Source organism: Lithobates pipiens, unplaced genomic scaffold, assembly GCF_037356315.1.
Source record: "Lithobates pipiens isolate NorthernLeopardFrog02 unplaced genomic scaffold, aLitPip1_a1.2 Scaffold_19, whole genome shotgun sequence".
Lineage (NCBI taxonomy): Eukaryota > Metazoa > Chordata > Amphibia > Anura > Ranidae > Lithobates > Lithobates pipiens.
In genome coordinates, this window is record NW_027507764.1 from 483237802 (window position 1) to 483256882 (window position 19081).

At 42.6% G+C, this 19081-nt stretch overlaps 1 protein-coding gene across 1 annotated transcript; it reads right to left on the reverse strand.

Moving 5' to 3' along the window:
- Positions 1–537: 537 nt before the first annotated feature.
- ZFAND1 (zinc finger AN1-type containing 1) lies at positions 538–18598 on the reverse strand. The gene is made up of 8 exons (XM_077492936.1): positions 18431–18598; positions 16058–16100; positions 12636–12675; positions 8856–8983; positions 8679–8770; positions 6884–7005; positions 4853–5008; positions 538–782 (listed from the first exon to the last, which is right to left on the reverse strand). Exons 1-8 carry the CDS (start codon positions 18483–18485, stop codon positions 612–614), a joined length of 807 nt encoding a protein of 268 aa, XP_077349062.1. The 5' UTR covers positions 18486–18598; the 3' UTR covers positions 538–611.
- Between the last annotated feature and the right edge of the window lie 483 nt (positions 18599–19081).

The window sequence follows — 19081 nt, forward strand, 5'->3', positions numbered from 1 at the left end:
CACGGTTATTGTACTAATGACACTGGCAGGGAGGGGGTTAACATCAAGAGCGACTGTATTTGGGGGGGGGGGGGGCTCACTGGGACACAACACATAGATCCATCTTCTTGCATAGCAGAAAGACAGGATCTGTGTGATCTCCCCTGTCAGAACGGAGATTTGCCTTGTTTACACAGGCAGATCCCCGTTCCGTCAGTGCTGGGAACGATCGCGGTTGGCCGGCGGACTCTACCCCCCCCGCCCGGCCAATGGGGGAGAAACGCGCGCCCACAAAAGCAAGTTCCCAAGCTGATGTACAGCTACGGCGAGTCGCAGGATCCTGCCACCTTGCCGCAGTATAATGGCGGCGGCTGGTCGGCAAGCGGGTAAACACCACCTCATTTTATAAACCCGATCCCACATTCCCATGACTTTTTTTATATAGTACATTCATTTTTCTGGAAACAAATTTGTGATACATACAGTACTTGTGGCTACACCTAAATAACATCCTGTTATCCCCGTGTAAAGAAGTAGGTATAGTATAGGCCAACTGTGTATATTTAAATAAAATATTTATTGTGTATATAAATATGTACAAAATATGAAAGTTGATCCACTGTTAGCTACTACTAGTTTAAGTAGGAGCTGGTGTCTTCCACAGCAGTGCAGTCATTATCCAGGTACTCAATGATAATATTTCCACCGTTGTACAAAGCATTTTCGGGACTTGAAAGCCACGTTTCCACTGTGCTGTCCAAAGGCAGAGCCTGTCCCGTCTCCGGGTGACACACTCTGAGCTTCTACAAGAAACAGGAAATAATTAGAATGCAATATATTTAGGTTTTTTACCAGATATATTTTTTTAAGCAAACATTTTCTAGAGTACACAAAAGCAACAAGACAGGGAGGTAGAAAAGACATACAACTCCAACATTGGGGTCTCACCTTTGTAAAGGCAGAACATGTAAGTTACAGCAAAAAAAAAAACAAAAAAAAAAAAAAAAAAAACACTGTAGCTGCTGACTTTTAATAAGGACACTTACCTGTCCAGGGAGCCCGCGATGCCCCCCGCCCCCCCCGAGGCCGATCTGTCCAATGGCACCCCATCTTAACAAAAGGGAAGCCTTGAGGCTTCACTACCCGTTTCCTACTACGCATGCGCGAGTCGTGCAGCGCTTTGTGAATGGCTCTATTGTTTTCTGGGACACACACACACGTCCCAGAAGGCAACAGGGCCGCTCACCAAAGAAGAGGAAGCGCCACGGAATAGGAAGAGGCAGATTAGGAAGACTGCCTAGCAACAGGGGTTTCTGGGAAGTTTTTTTGAGAATGTTAATGGTTTTTATTTTAGGGTGGCCCTCCGCTTTCATTTTGGCAGCAAATTTCAATTTCGTTTTAGTCTTGGGACTAAAACTAAAATGCAATTTTAGTCCTAGTCCCATTTTGGCCTTCTGCAAATTGTTTTAGTTGACTAAATCTCCAGTACATTTTAGTCATCTAAAATCTAATGGGTGTAATTAAATTGTAATGGATTAGTTAACATTTCTCTAGAATTTCCAAACTCACTATATACTGCTGGAGTGAAAAATCTCATATATTATTTAAGGTATTGGGGTATGAACATGCACTACAGATCAGTGTTAATTTTGAAGTCAAATTTCAATTTAGTTTTAGTCTTAGTCTTTTGACTAAAATGCCATTTTTGTTTTAGTTGTAGTTTAGTCATCAATTGTTTTAGTCATATTTTAGTCGACTAAAATAGTACTAAAATAAAATAGTACTCATTTAGTCGACTAAAATGTTTTAGATGACAAAACTAACAGTGGCCGATATCTAACTTAGTGAAAGCATCATGCGAGGATCAAAAAAAGTGATCCAGTGACCGCCAGGGACAGACAGTCATCCATAAGGGAAGTATCATGGTAACTTAGAATACAGACGAGTGGTTCCACCACTACTACAATAAAGTAATATTAAACCCAAAAGCAAACATGTATTTTGCTGCGGCTTACCAATTCTTGGATATGATGGCTGTTTTTTTTTTTGTTTTGCTTTTTTCTTTTTAATGCTTTCTTTGCTTTGTTTTTCTTCTTTTTCTAGTGATCCAGCCAGTAAAGGCCCTTTCACATTGATTCGTTTTTGGTGTTTAAAAAGCACAACAAAAATGCATGAAAAATGTATCCCTTTAAATCCTCTAGAACGCTTCACACCAATGTGCTGTGGGATACCAGACCAATAGGTATGCACCTCCCTATTGAAATTAATAGAAAATGCATCAAAAAACACACCACGGTTTCGTTATTGGTGTGGTTTTTGTGCATGACTGGAGTCAGGCAATGAGAAAACGTACCAAAAATGCATCAAAACGCATATGCAGTTTTACCTCATTTTTCCAACGGAGCAGTGTGAAAGGGCCCAAAGTCTGCTTTTCAACAGAACAAGCTGTTCTGGAAATGTATCAATTAGAGGGTTGAAACCATTTACCACTGACAGCGGTGCTTACAATGATCAGCTAAAACCTTTCTCCCAAAAGAAGAATAACTGTTGCTGTAACTGCAGTTTGGATTTAATTTGTTTGTGTATCTAAATCTGCTAATACATCTAGCACTCCCCTCCTCACAGACGGACAATGCTGCTGTCCAAAGGTGCCCCCTGTGCTCCTTCATCCAGAGTGAGGCACTCTAATACAGGAGGTGCGTTACTGGCCAGAACCCCAAGTAAAAATAGGGATAAAAAAAATAAAAAATAAAACGCTTGCAAACCAATTGTATGTAGGAATTTGGGGGTACAGTATACTCTGTGGAGGATGAAAAGCTGCGTTAATGTGAGTATGATAGAGATCTCATCTGTGCAGACTGCAACATATCACTGCAATATGTTTATCTTAATTCAACACTGTAATCTGACAATATGAACTATATCATAATAGAACTTTACTGTAATGTATTATTTGTACCTTTATTTAACCTCTTTCTGCCTGTCATATGACAGCCTTGACTTTGAGCGGGGATATGAATGGCACCTGCAGCTACAGACATCATTTAGATATCATCTTTCAGTGCCGGCGATTCCCTACAACATAAGAACAGTCATAGCGGCTGTTCCACCGCTTGATCGGATCCCCCCCCCCCTCCCCGGTGCATCTACCGACTCACCGCGCCCATCGATGAGTCGGAGAAGGGATCCAGATGGTCCCTGGAGTCTCTATGATCGTTCAGAGGCCAGGCGCAACGTTATGACGTCATGCTTGGCCTCTGCATTCAAACAAATGGCGCCGCCTGAGGTTTTTTTTTTTATTCAGGCTTCTCAGCCTAGGAGGTGAGATGTGAGGTCTTATTGACCCCACATCTCACTGTAAAGAGGACCTGTCCTACGTATTCCTATTACAAGGGATGGTTACATTCCTTGTAACAGGAATAAAAGTGTCAAAATAGAAAATGTAAGTAAAATTAACAATAAAAAAATAAAATAAAAAAATAAATAAAATGTAAACGCCCCTGTCAACCCTGTGCTCGCACACAGAAGCGAATGTATACATAAGTCCCACCCACATATGAAAACGTATTCAAACCACACGAGGTATCGCCATGAATGTTAGCGCGAGAGCAATAATTCTAGCTCTAGACCTCCTCTGTCACTCAAAACAAGTAAAAAAAATTTGAAGCGTCGCCTATGGGGATTTTTAAGTACCAAAGTTTAGCACCATTCCACGAGCGTGTGCAATTTTGAAGCGTGACATGTTAGGTATGTATTTAGTCAGCGCAACATCTTTCTCATTATGCAAAAAAAAATTGGGCTAACTTTACATTTTTTTTTTTTTTTAAAGCATGAAAAAAAAATTTGGGGAAAAAAATAAAAAAATAAAAAATAAAAAACAACAGCAGTTGAAAAATTGCTGTGCAAATACCGTCCGTGTTAAAAAAAGTTGGAACGAGTGCCATTGTATTCTCTGGGGTCTCTGCTAAAAAAATAAAAAACACATATGTTTGGGGGTTCTATGTAATTTTCTAGCAAAAAAAATTATGATTTTTACATGAAGGAGAGAAATGTCAGAATTGGCCTGGGTGGCAAGTGGTTAAGGCAATATATGTGCAAACTGAAGCAACCAATGAGAACTCTCAGTTGTTTCAAATCTATTTAGCCGTCTTAGCTTAATACACATCAATGCTTTTAACAGTTTCAAGCAGCAAATAAAATCATCTAGTGAATTGCTAATGATATCCAGGGAACAGCGTATATGTATGTATGTATATATATATATATATATATATATATATATATATATATATGTATATGTATATGTATGTATATATATATATATATATATATATATATATATATATATATATATATATATATATATATATATATATATATATATATATATATATATATATATATATATATATATATATATATATATATATATATATATATATATGCGCTGTTCCCTGGATATCATTAGCAATTCACTATATATATATATATATATATATATATATATTACACATATATACACACACACACACACATATTTTTATTTAGGAGAGAAAGTCCACTGTCCACTCCTTTTCTCCTTTTACCAATGTCTAGCAGCCAGCTAGATGGCTGTACAGCTGTTGAATAACTTTCATCAGAAAGCGGACGGTTGGCTTGTGCAGGGCACGCATGCATGCCTCAATGGCAGTGGAAAGGTCACACATTTGCATATACAACTGCTCAAGATTAAATTTTGCTTAACAGATATTATATACATGAAGTTGTGGGCTGTTCGTATGTTCATTATTCCATAACAAGTTCAATTTACCAATATAAAACACAGATTATTATTTTTTTTCAGCCGTGGCAAGAAAAGTTAACTAGAACATACCTTTGCTGTTGCCTTGTTATTGTCGTTCTTCAGGCTTGCTAATGAAGCTGCATAATCCACTGCTTTACCGATACTCCACTTCTTGCAGAAGAATATGGGTTTACTTTTGTCCTTTCCACCCTTCGGCAGGAAGACCTGGAAGTAGATCCTTTCAGACTGAAAAATACAGAAGCCATATCAGACAACAGGACTGGGAACAGTTAAGCGCAGAGATAAGTTTTTTTGAATTAACCAAAAGCAGCTTTTATTAGCATGATGGATCTAAGTTTATGAAAGAGTCATTAGGATTACAGCACACTAGGGTTGCACCGATACCGATACTAGTATTGGTATCGATACCAAGTATTTGCATGAGTGTCGGTACTTGTGAAAATGCTCAAATGCTTGATCCGATTCCTGTTGTATTGGACCAGGAATCCTCAGTGTAGCAGGGGGGGCAGGCAGCCTCACAGGTGATCAGCACACCGGCAGTTACAAGCAATGATTCCCCCCTGTATATCCTTGCAATAAAGCAGCTAACAGCCACTTCTCCCCCTCTCGCGACTTTCAGCTGCTTTATTGAAAGGATATACAGGGGGAAAAAATAAAAATCAGTGCTTCCCTCCACTGCCACACCAATTACCCCCAACTGTCCCCCTGTGTCCTCCTCAGGCTTCAGGTGTCATCCTCCCTCTCTCCGTGTCCACCTCCGCGGGTCCTCCACCCCCCCAGATCTGGTTGAATGGAAAGGAGAGAGAGAGCGAGAGCGAGATATACATACACATTGTTAATTGGTGAGTACTGGGGGGAGTGTATCAGTACTTGTACTCAGTCTTACAAAAGTGGTATTGATGCAACCCTACAGTGTGCTTCAATGCTGAGGCTGTGTATATAAAATGTAAAGTAGGCAGTACTGCATCTGTTGCCTTGAAAGGTTATTATAGTATTATAGGGCTATTTCTGCTGCAATAAAGCAATCATTGTCCTCATTGTGCATGAATCCATCTATCTATCTATCTATCTATCTATCTATCTATCTATCTATCTATAGACATCTCTATCATGCTGGACATCTATACTGATATGGACTGGGTAAGTCATTAGGAATGAAAGAATGCCACATTGGATGATGGAAATGAAAAATTACCAACCTAGAGAGAGGGCTGAAGTCAGTCCCCCCGAAAATCTAAGTGAAAAAATGATGCAGCAGGCTAATCCATTTTGCTGAAATGTCATTGCAGCAACTCAAAATGGTACTCAGTAGTTTGTATTGCCCACACCCGCTTGCATGCATGCCTGACAACGTCGGGTCATGCTCCTAATGAGACGGCGGATGGTGTCCTGGGGTATTTCCTCCCAGATCTGGACCAGGGAATCACTGAGCTCCTGAACAGAGAAATGCAATGGTATCAATTCCTTCATCCTCCAGGAACTGGCTGCATACTCGGGCATGGTCATGAACCAGGAGGAACCCAGGACCAACTGCACCAATGTAGGGTCTGACAATGGGTCCAAGTAGTTCATCCCGATACCTAATGGCAGTCAGAGTACCATTGTTTAGCTTGTAGAGGTCTGATCCCTGCCCTCAAAAAGCTTACACTCTAAGGTCCCTAACTCACATTCATACATACACTTACTAGAGCCAATTTAGACACAAGCCAAATACCATACCAGCATGTAAGAGTGTGGGAAATAATCTACTGTTAGACAAAGTGCAGGTACCTAGAGGCCCATAGTCCCCATCACTACTTCCAAATGCCAGACCCTCTGACAGAGAAAACATTGGCACTAGAAGGAAGCAGCTTGCCAACACCCTCCCACACATTACTTTGACATTAGGTAGGACAGGGTACGCCAGCTTGGACACTACCAGGAAGGGTCAGAGTCTAGCTTGTAATAACTGCCGGACACTAAGGGGGAACAGCAGGATGCCTGCACTTTTTTCTCTAGTAAGATAGTTGCTAAGTCAACACCATCTTAGTCATTTTCCTCCAACTATACTGATAAGGCAGGGCTCTTCATAGTGACCGTGTGCGATGACCAAACACTTGCCTGCGGTAAAGATTTATCTCCCAGCGCATGGAGCTTCAATTTCATTAGTGCAACTTTTGCTGCAGTCTCGCTGTTTTTTGCGCCCTTTCTCCCTTTGCTGGGAGGAGCAGATTTCTTGGAATCTGAAAATCAGATAATACAGTAAACAGTAAGGTTGCTTTCTGGACCCGCAAGGTCTTCCTGTAAGCCATTGACTCAGATTTAAAGCACCTGTGCAAGTTAACGGAAATCCTGAAAACATGGCCTGTTGAGGTACTTGAGGACAGGATTGAGAATAACTGTTCTAAGGTATGTACTACACTGCAGACAGCTGGTAGACCAGAAACTCTCAGGCTCCATTCACATTTGGCATTTTGGGATCGCTGCAATTCTGCCCAGACACCGCAATGTGCGAAGCGTGTCACCCAAAAAAGGCAGGGGCTTCTTTTATGCAACAAGCCCTGACAGTAAATTCAACTTAAAGCGGAATTTTACTCATAATAACTTGATAAAAAAATAATGTTATTTAGCAGGGAACATACATAACACATTAATAAATATCCCCCCGCTACATTAGTGTGTTACGTAAATTGCCTCCAGCACTGTTCCCGTTACTTCTTGCTGGAGGCTTCCATTTTGCTGAAGCCCAGAGCCCCAGCAGGAAATCGTGAAGTAGAACTAAACCTGTCAATTTACCAGTTTCAAAAAAAATGATTTGATTGGGTTCTCAATCAAACCATCAAATGGCTGATGTCATAACTGATCACATGTGCAGCACTCTGGCAGCTGTAGTTAAAACAGAATCAGCTTACTTGGCTGTAAAAGATGGGAGGGTTTAAATTCCGCTTTAAGGCTGTCAGCAGACAGGCCTCTACAGATTCATCAGTGCATAAAAATGCTGATCACTGAGCATGTGCAGGGCGAGGTGAGACAGTGCATTACTGGATTTTAAACAGTATAGACACTTATTTTTAACGTTTTACATGGCTAAAACTACAAAAATGGCCAGCCTGAAGTTATCTAGCAGGACTAAATTTTCTGACTAAGGCCCCTTTCACACGTGCGGACCGTTCAGATCCGCCTGTCAGTTTTTTAGACGGATGTGAACGGTGGCTCCATATAGCTCTATGGAACGATAGAGGTCAACGGTGGCATGTCCACCGACATCCGATCCGCCAAATCAAGACGGATTGGATGAAAAACGGACAGGTGGTCCGTAACCATCCGATCCCCCATAGGGGAGTGCGGACTCTCTGAGTCAGAGAGATCCCCGCAGAGCAAGCGGATGCTAAATACGGACAGCCCTGTGTCAAAGAGGCCTAAAGTGCCACTTTAACAGAGGGCAAACATAAAACTGAATATTCACGCTGAGGCTGGGTTCACACTAATGCCATTTCAGACATCGCATGTGAATCGCACTGCATTGCCATGCAGCTCACATGCTATGTAATTTCAGCCAAACAGATGAATTCGCATTGCATTTGAACCAGAATGGTGCAGGACCCTTTTTTTGGTCCGCACTGGAATTAGATCTCATGGGTGTGCACACCTATGCGATCGGATTCCTGTACCATTTTACAGTTCGCACAGCTATCTGCAAACCGATCTGGGAGCAATAACTTTGTATTGAGACCCGCAGCAGTTTGTGTAGGGCAGTATGAAATGCCTGCGAGAGACATGTGATGCGGGAACCTGCACAGGAATCGCACTGGCTCCCGCATCGCATCTGCGTGAACCCAACCCGAAAGTCAAACTGCCTCTCTTACAATTATCCACTACTGTGTAAAATAAAATGTATAAAAACGGATCCACTAACCGACAATATCTTTCACCAACTGTTGTGTTGCAGACATTCGATGCTTGGGTGCTTCAAGCTTATCACACTCATGATCTGACTGATGCCGATGTCTAGAAAAGATATACTGTGTTATAGGAAAACCATAATGTCACAGTATAAGTGTATATGTGTACAAAGAATAGATACAGAACATACTTGAGACAGAAATGTTTCTCACAGAACGGGCACAGAACTTGCACTAGCTCCTTGTCACCGCAACCTGTATAGGTACATAGGTACTGTGTGCTCCCCTTTGATTTTCCATGATCTGTACTCACGTGAACCTTTGACCAAAACAAATTAAAAAAAAATTGATCCATCAAACTCTCATTTTTAAAAACTCTAAAGCCCCATACACACTATCAGATTTTCTGCTGATTTTTTCCATCAGATTTACCAAAACCCTGTTTGCATACAAACTGAAACTCCTAAGGTTTGACCTCATATTATATGGTTTGGTAAATCTGAAGGAAAAAAGAAAATAAAAAATCAGCAGAAAAACTGATCGTGTGTATGGGGCTTTAGGGTCTTCACCAATAATTTTCTTTACATTTTAGTAATATTACAGAACTAAAGAATTTATAGATTAGTCTGTGTGTAGATAGCAGAGAACTGCAAAATGCAATACAAAATTGTTAATAAATAAAGACTATAAACACATAGAATTCTAATTCTGAACCAGCCTTTCTGTAGCACATATGGTTACAGGCAATATAAAGGACCTATTCCACATAGTCAGGAATGGAATGCATATGTGTAGTCATGCTAATATTGCACTGCTGCTTGTATTTAATAGAATCGCTGATATTCTTAGTCAGAGAAAGTCCGATTTCAATGAAGGCGACACCAAGGCCTCATACACAGGGACGTTTATATAAAAAAACAAAACAAAAAAAAAAAAAACACACAACAATGCCTGGGAAAAAAAAGCAGCGTTAAAAGCGCATTTTTATTAGCGATTTGATTTGGCGTCAATGTGCGTTTAACGTCGTTTGTAAGTGTTAACGCTAAGGCACGTTAAAAAATTAAAAACATCCCTCTGCTATTTTCCACTCCCAAATTGTCCACAATGCCAAGAAAAATTAATAAACAAACAATGTTCGATATCATGCGACGGGGCCATTTTGGTTGGAGAGGGAAAAAAATGCTGACGCAAAAAAAAAAACAAAAAAAAAAAAAAAAAACATTGGTATAGCGCTAATGTGCGTTTTTGAGCTTTTTTCAGCATCGCCGTAAAAACAGCTCTAGCACTGGAGCCTCAGAACGCGCTGGTCCTTGGTTTTTTTGGAGCTGAAAGTGGTTGTAAACCCAACATTTTCACTTTGCTGCATCAAAATCATTTCTAATCAATGTACATGATGCTCTTTTTACAACTTGCCTAACCTGTGTCATGCTGTTGAAAAAGAACCAGAATCACTTTCATGACGTCATTGGAGCATGCGCAAATTTGTGGCTATTAACGGCATGAGGTGTGTGGCGTCAGTCTTTTCCCACCAATGCCGTGCCTCTGTCACCCACTCCCTGCAGAATTGCATTGTAATCCCGCGAGACTACAGCCCCGTGCTCTTCTTCCTGAGACACCCCATGTGACTTGCTGCGTCACATGGAAGTGTAAACCTTAGCACCGATCCCTGAGGACAGAATGAAACTTGCTAAAACCACACCAAAAACAACAAATATCCCACAGGGTTATATTTCTTCTCACTTTTATTAGTACCTCTGTTTGGAAAACAGGTACAGGTGTGTAAATTGTAGATGACGGACTTTGTTGCCATAGTAATAATAGAATGTAAATGAGGGTTTCTTTTCACGCAATGCGCATGTGCGAGATTCCGCCCATTACCACAACAGAGGGCGGAAGTTTTACAGTGCACAGATGTGGAAAACAGAAGTAAAAATGGCGCCGGCTTTGGACCAGAGGCATAGAAACAAATATAAGCTGCTATAAAGCAAGAAGGGACCAATGGAATGATTTAAAATGCGTTTGTGTATATGCTATATTCATTATCAGGATTTGTTTGGCTAAGTTTACTTCCTCTTTAACCACTTCAATACCGGGCACTTAAACACCTTCCTGCTCAGACCAATTTTGAGCTTTCAGCGCTGTCGCACTTTGAATGACAATTGCACGGTCATGCTACACTGTACCTAAATGACATTTTTATCTTTTTTTCCCCCACAAATAGAGCTTTCTTTTGATGGTATTTGATCACCTCTACGGTTTTTATTTTTTGCTAAACAAAAAAAAAAAAAAAAAAAAGACAGAAAATTATGAAAAAAATATGTTTTTTTTTGTTTCAGATTCATAACTTTGTAAATAAGTACGTTTTCTCCTTCACTGATGGGCACAGATAAGGTGGCACTGATGGGCACCGATGAGGTGGCACCAATGAAGTGGCACGGATGAGGTGGCATTGATGGGGACTGATAGGTGGCACTGATGGGCGACACAGATGGGCACTGATAGGCGGCATTATATTGTACTGATGTATGCCAATCAGTGCCAAACAATAATGTATGCCAATCAGTGATGCCCATTGTGGGCACAGATTGGCATCCATTGTGGGCACTGACTGGCATCCATTGTGGTCTAGGGTGGCATACCTGGTGCTGGGCATCCCTGGTGGCGTCCCCGGTGGTCCAGTGTGGGCATTCTCAGGGGGGCTGTTCTGATAATAGATCAGCACAGACCCCCCCCTGTCAGAGGAGCAGCCGATCGGCTCTCTTCTACTCGCGTCTGACAGACGCAAGTGAGGAAAAGCCAATCACCGGCTCTTCCTATTTACACTGTGATCAGCTGTGATTGGACACGGCTTATCAGGTGCTAAAGAGCCTCCGTCGGAGACTCTTTACCGAGATTGTAGTTGCGGGTGTCAGACTGACACCCCGCAACAACGATCACCGCGATGCGCGCCCAGTCAGGATTTTGAAACCACTTTGCCGCTGTCATTCTGCTATAGGGCGGGCGACAAGTGGTTAAAAATGACCATGCCTGTTACAGCTAAAAAACGCCATGGTGTGTATGAGCCTTTCCACACACAGTCCCATCCCTCCCCTACCTTTTGCATTCACTATATCGCGTCTCCCACAGTACACAGAACATGGAAAAGCAATTATTTTAGTAAACAGAAACCACTAAATACCTTTTCTCATCAGAAATATATAGCAGTCTTGTCACATATATCACTGTCTGCTTAAGCTTGTAGGGAGAGTTTTCCATCTCCTCTGATCCTTTATCTGGACAGTGCCGATTGGCCATGTGCTGATCACATGCACTCTCTCAAGAAAAAAGAAAAAATCTCTAGCAGTCCACACCAAACTGAGCATGTGCAGCCTGACTCCTAATGCTCTGTTCTATCAAGAGATGGGTTGGAGTCAATTAAAGAAGAGGCGGATCAGAGAAGACAGAATCACACAGCCTTTATAGACAATGCAGAGGATTAACCCCTTAGATTCCACAGCTAATATAACATGTAAGAATGGGCTCTGGTGTGTTTGCACTTCCACCTGCCCGCCAGGAAGCTGACATTCCGTATCGCTTATTACAAGCAGTGAGCCATTTCCTGATCAACGGCTGCACAGATCGGAAAAGGTCTCACTACCTGTGATTAGCGCTGCGGAGTGTCAGCTTCCTGGTGGGCGTGGGCACGTGGAGTTGCGAACACGCCTGAGCTCATCCTTAATAACAAGCATGCTTTACTGCATATACAGACTGATTTTACAGTTATGAGTTTAGTAACACTTAAGGTTTAAAAACAGTAAAATGCAAATACCTAACCACTTTATTATTAAATCCAGTAGCCCATGAAAAGAAAGTCAGACCCCCAATGTTTTAGTAGTCTGTACCTAAGCGGTGCTACATGGAAAATACATGTTTTATAATGAAGAACTGTCCAAATACTTTTAAAGATACACGGCTTGTAAACACACTATTACCTCAACACAGCCATGAGAGTCTCTGCTTCTGTGTGCGAGGCTGTAAAGACAAACAATATGCACATTTGGAATAACAATAAAAATAACAGCAGCATAAAACATTATCGACTTATTTTTCTTAGGGACCGGCCCCTTACTCGGATCGGTGATCACAGCACGCACCACGTGCGCCATGCATGCAAAGGGGAGGACGTCCTATGACGGTCTCCCGGAAATTCAGGTCCGCGCTGTGGCCATCATTTGGCTATAGCGCAGACCTCAAGTGGTTAAGCAAAGTGTTTTTTAATTAAATGTATGGTTGGAAAACCTTGTTTTGTGTTTGTTGGTATTCCCCATTCTCTCCCTGCCCCTACAAGCTGGGGAAAAGGAAGACGGGTTTCCCTCTAAGGGATGCGCGTTCTCCCCCTACTGTATAGTCTCAGGGTTGATTTACTAAAGGCAAATAGACTGTGCACTTTGCAAAGCAGTTGCTCCAGAGCTTAGTAAATGAGGTAAAGCTTCAATTTGCAAAGATTACCCAATCAAGTGCAAGGAAAATTTTAAAAATGCATTTTTACTTGCACATGATCGGACGATGGACGTCAGCAGAGCTTCTGCTCATTTACTAAGCTCGGGAGCAACTGCACTTGCTGAGAGCAGCTGCCCAGTCTATTTGCCTTTAGTATATCAACCCCTACATTTTCATTCGCAATTTGGGTTCTCTCCCCCCTCTTTTGGGCTTAGAGCTGGCTGGGGACAGACTAATGCTGCAGCATAGAGGTTTGATTTTTTATAACCCCAAACTTCTACTTTAAGGCCATTTTTAAAGTGATATGAAAGGCTATTTTTTTTTTTACTTAAAAATAAATAAAAAAAATAAAATCCATAACAAACATTGGAGGTTATTTACTAAAAGCAAATCCACTTTGCACTGCAAGTGCACTTGGAAGTGCAGTCACTGTAGATCCGAGGGGGACATGCAAGGAAAATAAAAAACAACATTTTATCTTGCACATGATTGGAATCAGCAGAGCTTCCCCTAATTTCAGATCTACACCTTAGATTTACGGCGACAGCACTTCCACGTGCATTTGTAGTGCAAAGTGAATTTGCCTTTCGTAAAATAACCCCCATGGTATACTTACCTGCTATTTGCAGCAGTTTTGCACAAAGCAGCCCCGATACTCCTCCTCTCTGTTTTTATATACCGTATTTATTGGCGTATAACACGCACTTTTTTCCCCTTAAAAGCAGGGGAAAATCGTGCGTGCGTGTTATACACCGATCCCCCAAAATTCTGAGCCTCTGGGCGACTTTCGGCCGCCTTTCTCGGCAGCTTTCGGCCGCCTTTCTCGGCAGCTTTCGGCCGCCTTTCGCCGCTCTCGGCAGCTTTCGGCCGCCTTTCGCCGCTCTCGGCAGCTTTCAGCCGCCTTTCGCCGCTCTCGGCAGCTTTCAGCCGCCTTTCGCCGCTCTCGGCAGCTTTCAGCCGCCTTTGGCCGCTCTCGGCTGTTCTCTGCAGCTTTCGGACCTTCCGAGAACGGCCGAAGGTGGCCGAAAGCTGCCCGTGAAGAGCCGAAGGCGGCCGGAGGCCCGCCAAGAACTACCGCACGCCGCCGAGTTACACATCCGGCTCTGTATCTCGGCGGCGGCATTTTTAAATAAAATAGACACGGCCGCAATGGGGGACAAGACTGCACACGGCCGCAATGGGGGACAAGACTGCACAAGGCCGCAATGGGGGACAAGACTGCACAAGGCCGCAATGGGGGACAAGACTGCACAAGGCCGCAATGGGGGACAAGACTGCACAAGGCCGCAATGGGGGACAAGACTGCACAAGGCCGCAATGGGGGACAAGACTGCACAAGGCCGCAATGGGGGACAAGACTGCACAAGGCCGCAATGGGGGACAAGACTGCACAAGGCCGCAATGGTGGACAAGGCCGCAATGGTGGACAAGGCCGCAATGGTGGACAAGGCCGCAATGGTGGACAAGGCCGCAATGGTGGACAAGGCCGCAAATGACACTGATGGGCATATAAATGTAAGTTTTTTTTTTTTTCCCTTAAACTTCCCTCCTAAAAGTTTTTTTCCTTAAAATCCTCTCCTAAACTTGGGGTGCGTGTTATACGCCGATAAATACGGTACGTTTTTAATGTCAATGTGAATCCCTACTGGTGATCTTCTGTCAGTATGTCTTTCTACGGTTTACTATTGTTGTAATTTACAAGTTAATGCTCTATGCTGCCTGTGATGCAGTTTTGCACTTTGCTTACCTTTAAATAATTCAAGTGAGGCCGATTGTAGGCCCTATTTTTGTATGTTTCTGTATACCGCTTTACCTTTATAAAAAACTTTCAATAAAAAACAATTGAAACAGAATCGGGCAGTGGTTCAGGGCTTCACCTGCACAGCTGTGCCATTCATTTGCTGAAACCTATAAATGAATGAAATATAAGTCTCGTCGTAGTCCATTGACACTTCCTCCAGCTCTACAACTGAAAGCCTCCATATGGACAATGAGATGCAAAAAGAACCTGCAGGGGCCGGGCATTTTATGTGTGATCCACTAATCAAGACTGTCATTTTTTGCAATAAAATAATACAGGCACATTATTTTTTTTGCTGCAAGAACAGGAGGTACATTTAATATAGGTTTGCAAAAAGTGGAGTACCATCCTCTCCATGTGTATGCTGAATCTTACATCTCTCTTAGGCTCCATTTGCTAAGCATGCATATTGGGGGGACAGCATAGAGCACCCCATTTATTTGAATGGCCTACTGCCCTACACACAACACGCATCTTCCCACATTTTTTAAAATGTGGTTTTTGCCACATTTGTCATGAAATAAAATGCGCGTTTCCTAGCTGTGTTGTGGCGGCTAGTGGTGTAGTGGGTAGCACTCTCACCTAGCAGTAAAAAGGGTCGCTGGTTCAAATCCCAACCACAACACCACCTGCCTGGAGTTTGCATGTTCTCTCTGTGCCTGTGTGTGTGGTACTCTGGTTTCCTCCAACACTCCAAAGACATGCTGGTAGGTTAATTGGCTTCTGTCCAAAATTGGCCCTAGTATAGGAATGTGAGTGGGGGACCTTGGTCCTTGAGGGTAGGGACTGATGTGAGTGTGCAATGTATGTGTGGAGTGCTGTGTAAATTGATGGCACTATATGGGTACCTTAAATATATAATAGATGAGCATCTTAATGAGACACAATGTACAGGGATAGGGACAACTGTAGACATGCACCCACACTCACTCTGGTTGACCTGGATGGACTGGTGTCTTTATTAAACCTTACTAACTATGTACTATGTGGTGTGGAAATGTGCAGTTCTGCCTTGTGAGCGGGGCCTAACATTACAGAATAATGATTTCAGGTGAATAGCAACAGAAGAACATTTCCCAAAACAATGTCTACCATCCAATGCCCAACACTCACCAAAATACTTTTGAGCAACCATCACAGACAAAAGGAAGAAAATCTGTGGGACAAAAATCAGAAACAAAATGAGACCTGACAATACCATAATCATTCTAAAGGGCAGTACTACAGCATGCTATGTTCTGACCAGGGGTAACTGCTGAGCTGGCTACCTGCCTATTTCATCAGGTAAAAAGCAGTATGTAGTAACCCACAGCCAGGCATTTTTCTTTCATTCGAATACAAGAGAATGGAATCTGATTGGCTGCCAGGGGTGACTATACTCTGAAGTCATTCATCCTTTCAACAGATGAGCTCACCTCTGCTAATGCTCATTAAAGCATCCATAAACTGTAACTGAATGACTTTTAAATTGACTAATGCTCTGTGTATTGTATAAGTCTGACCCTTTTCATCCTTTGTTGGATCAGTTCTGCTGATCTCCCACGGCTTCTTTATAGCTACTTCCCATCTACATACATGCATGGCCTAAAAGAGAAGTATAGTCAAAGCTTTTTTTAGCCATACTTCTCTTCTGGGTCACAAGAGTGCATTCACTTGTGCTCTCCTGTGACCCAGAATCAGCCAATGTTGGGCTAAAGTCTGCTGTTGGTGGACCTCACAGAGCCGCTCTAGGGTCTGAAAAGATCCTGACAATAATGTCGGGATCCACTCAAACGTCTGATCAGCAGCTGGTTCAGCCTCTCAGCGTGCAGCTGAGAGCCCAAGCCACTTATGCACACCTCCATCCTAATGCTGCAGTAAGTGCTGGAAGGGTAGAGCACAGATTGATCACAGTGTCAATGAGACTTGGCTGATCACAGATCCCGGCCCCTTAACACATGATCAGCTGTCAGCCAATGACAGCTGATCACATGATGTAAACAAGAGATCTGTAATTAGGCTTTTTTTCTGCTCACGCTGACAGAGTGAGCAGAAAAAAAAAGCCGATTACTGGCTTTTGTCAGAGGGACAGCTACCCCAAAGAGGGTGAGACATCACCCAAGTATGTGTGCCAGCCAGTGCATACCAGTACCAACCTGTGCCAATCAGTGCCTCATCCTCAGTGACACCCATTAGTGCCACCTATCAGCGCAGGAGAAAAAAAAATATCTGTTTGCAAAATTTTGTAACAAACTATAAAAGTGTTTTGTTTTTTGTTTTGTTTTTTAGTAAAAAATAGAAAACCCAGCAGTAATTAAATACCATTATATGTGTATGACAATCAGTGCCACCTTAATTCTTGCTAAAGTGCCAAGTGCAAAAATAGTATAACTCCATATATGTGATCGGAGGGGAGGAACCGAGCCTGTGACGTCACACTGCCACAGTGGTGGCTGATTAAATACCACCAAGCTCTGATGGTGGGGGAAAAAAAAATGATAAAAATTTCCTTTGGGTACAGTGTAGCATGAGCGCGCATTTATCATTCAAGAAGTGACAGCGATGAAAGCTGAAAATTGGTCTGGGCAGGAAGTAGGTTTAAGTGCCCCATAAGCAAGTGGTTAAAGGCTTTTTTTTTTTTTTTTTTTTTTTTAAACTTAAAAAAAAATAAAAATAAAATAACAAACATGTTATACTTACCTGCGATGTGCAGCGGTTTTGCACAAAGCAGCCCCGATTCTCCTCTTCTCTAGTCCCTCCCACACCCAGAGCAAGCAGCTTGCTATGGGGGCACCCAAGCAGGCTTGCTCCTGAGCCATGGCTCTGCATGTCTATTCACACACAGATCCCCGTCTCCTCTCATTGGCTGTGATTGACAGCAGTGGGAACTATTGTTTCAGCCAATGAGGAGGGAGAGTCACTGGAGAGCTGCGTGCACATCGCTGGATCGAGGTGGGGCTCAGGTAGGCATGCGGGGGGGGGGGGCTGCTGCACAAAGAAGGTTTTGCATGAAGGTGAAAAACCTCGAGCCTTTAGAACCACTAAAATTACACCTAGTGATCCTACCAGGAAGGTCATCATTCAGGCACTCTCTTATAGAGTGACAACACTCTGTCCTTGGCTTCAATGTATGCTCCAGCGTTGTCACCCACGTGGGCTTCTAATGGACACTACAAGTGGCCATTTCCACATAATTACCCAGGCATAGCCCACTTGTGTAACCATTAGGGAACCCAGCCTGAGACATTCCATGCTGCCATCAATGGGGTGCATGTTGACAGGAAGTGGCAGCAAAGAGGCTACAGAAGATTAGCAGCACTGAGATCTAACAAAGAATGAACAATGATGACACCAACTATTAGAAATAAAAAGTTGGCTATTTCTGATACACAGTGCAATCACAAACTAATGTCACTCGGGTTTAAAGCAGAAAGGTCAGCATGGCAGGCAGACAAGTGGTATTTTTAGATCTAGAGATAACAATTTCCATGAATGACATCTCATCACCTAGCTGGCCGCAGTGCTCCACATCACAGTACTCTCCGATCTCCAGCTCTGCCATTGCAGCTCCCTGTCTCAGCCGCCTTTTACCAAAGAACGTTTGTTTATATTGTATGGAAATGACTAATCTTTATTCCACTATTCTTCCGTCCACCTCAGATGACATCATCAAACAGCGATCCTGGGACAGGTCTATAAGGTTTACATTATCATCTGTTGGTTATCTCCCTCTGCTGGCTGGAGGCCTCTCCTGTGTCCATGCAAAGAGCAAGTGAAGGGGGCAGTGCTGGGGAGTTGATGTGTGATATATATATCGTGACGTATCTATGTAGAGTTATAGATATTAAGTTTACATTAAGGCAAAATTAAAACACAAAATACAGGGCATTGCATGAGTGTTCATCATGTTTTCACCCTTTACAGAACCTACAAGTACAGATCTAACAATGGGATCCATAACTGTTAGCGCAAAGGACAGTGTGACTGAAACGAAGAAGCTAATGCTCCGATTCACGTAGCCAGCCTGCTCTTCTATGCTCAATGTGGAACCTAAGGGGTTATTCCTCCAAATTGTGTAAAAAGCCTGTTTGAGCTTGTCTTCTCTGATTCTCCTCTTCTACTGTCCCCAATCCATTTCCTGATAAGACAGAGCCTTTG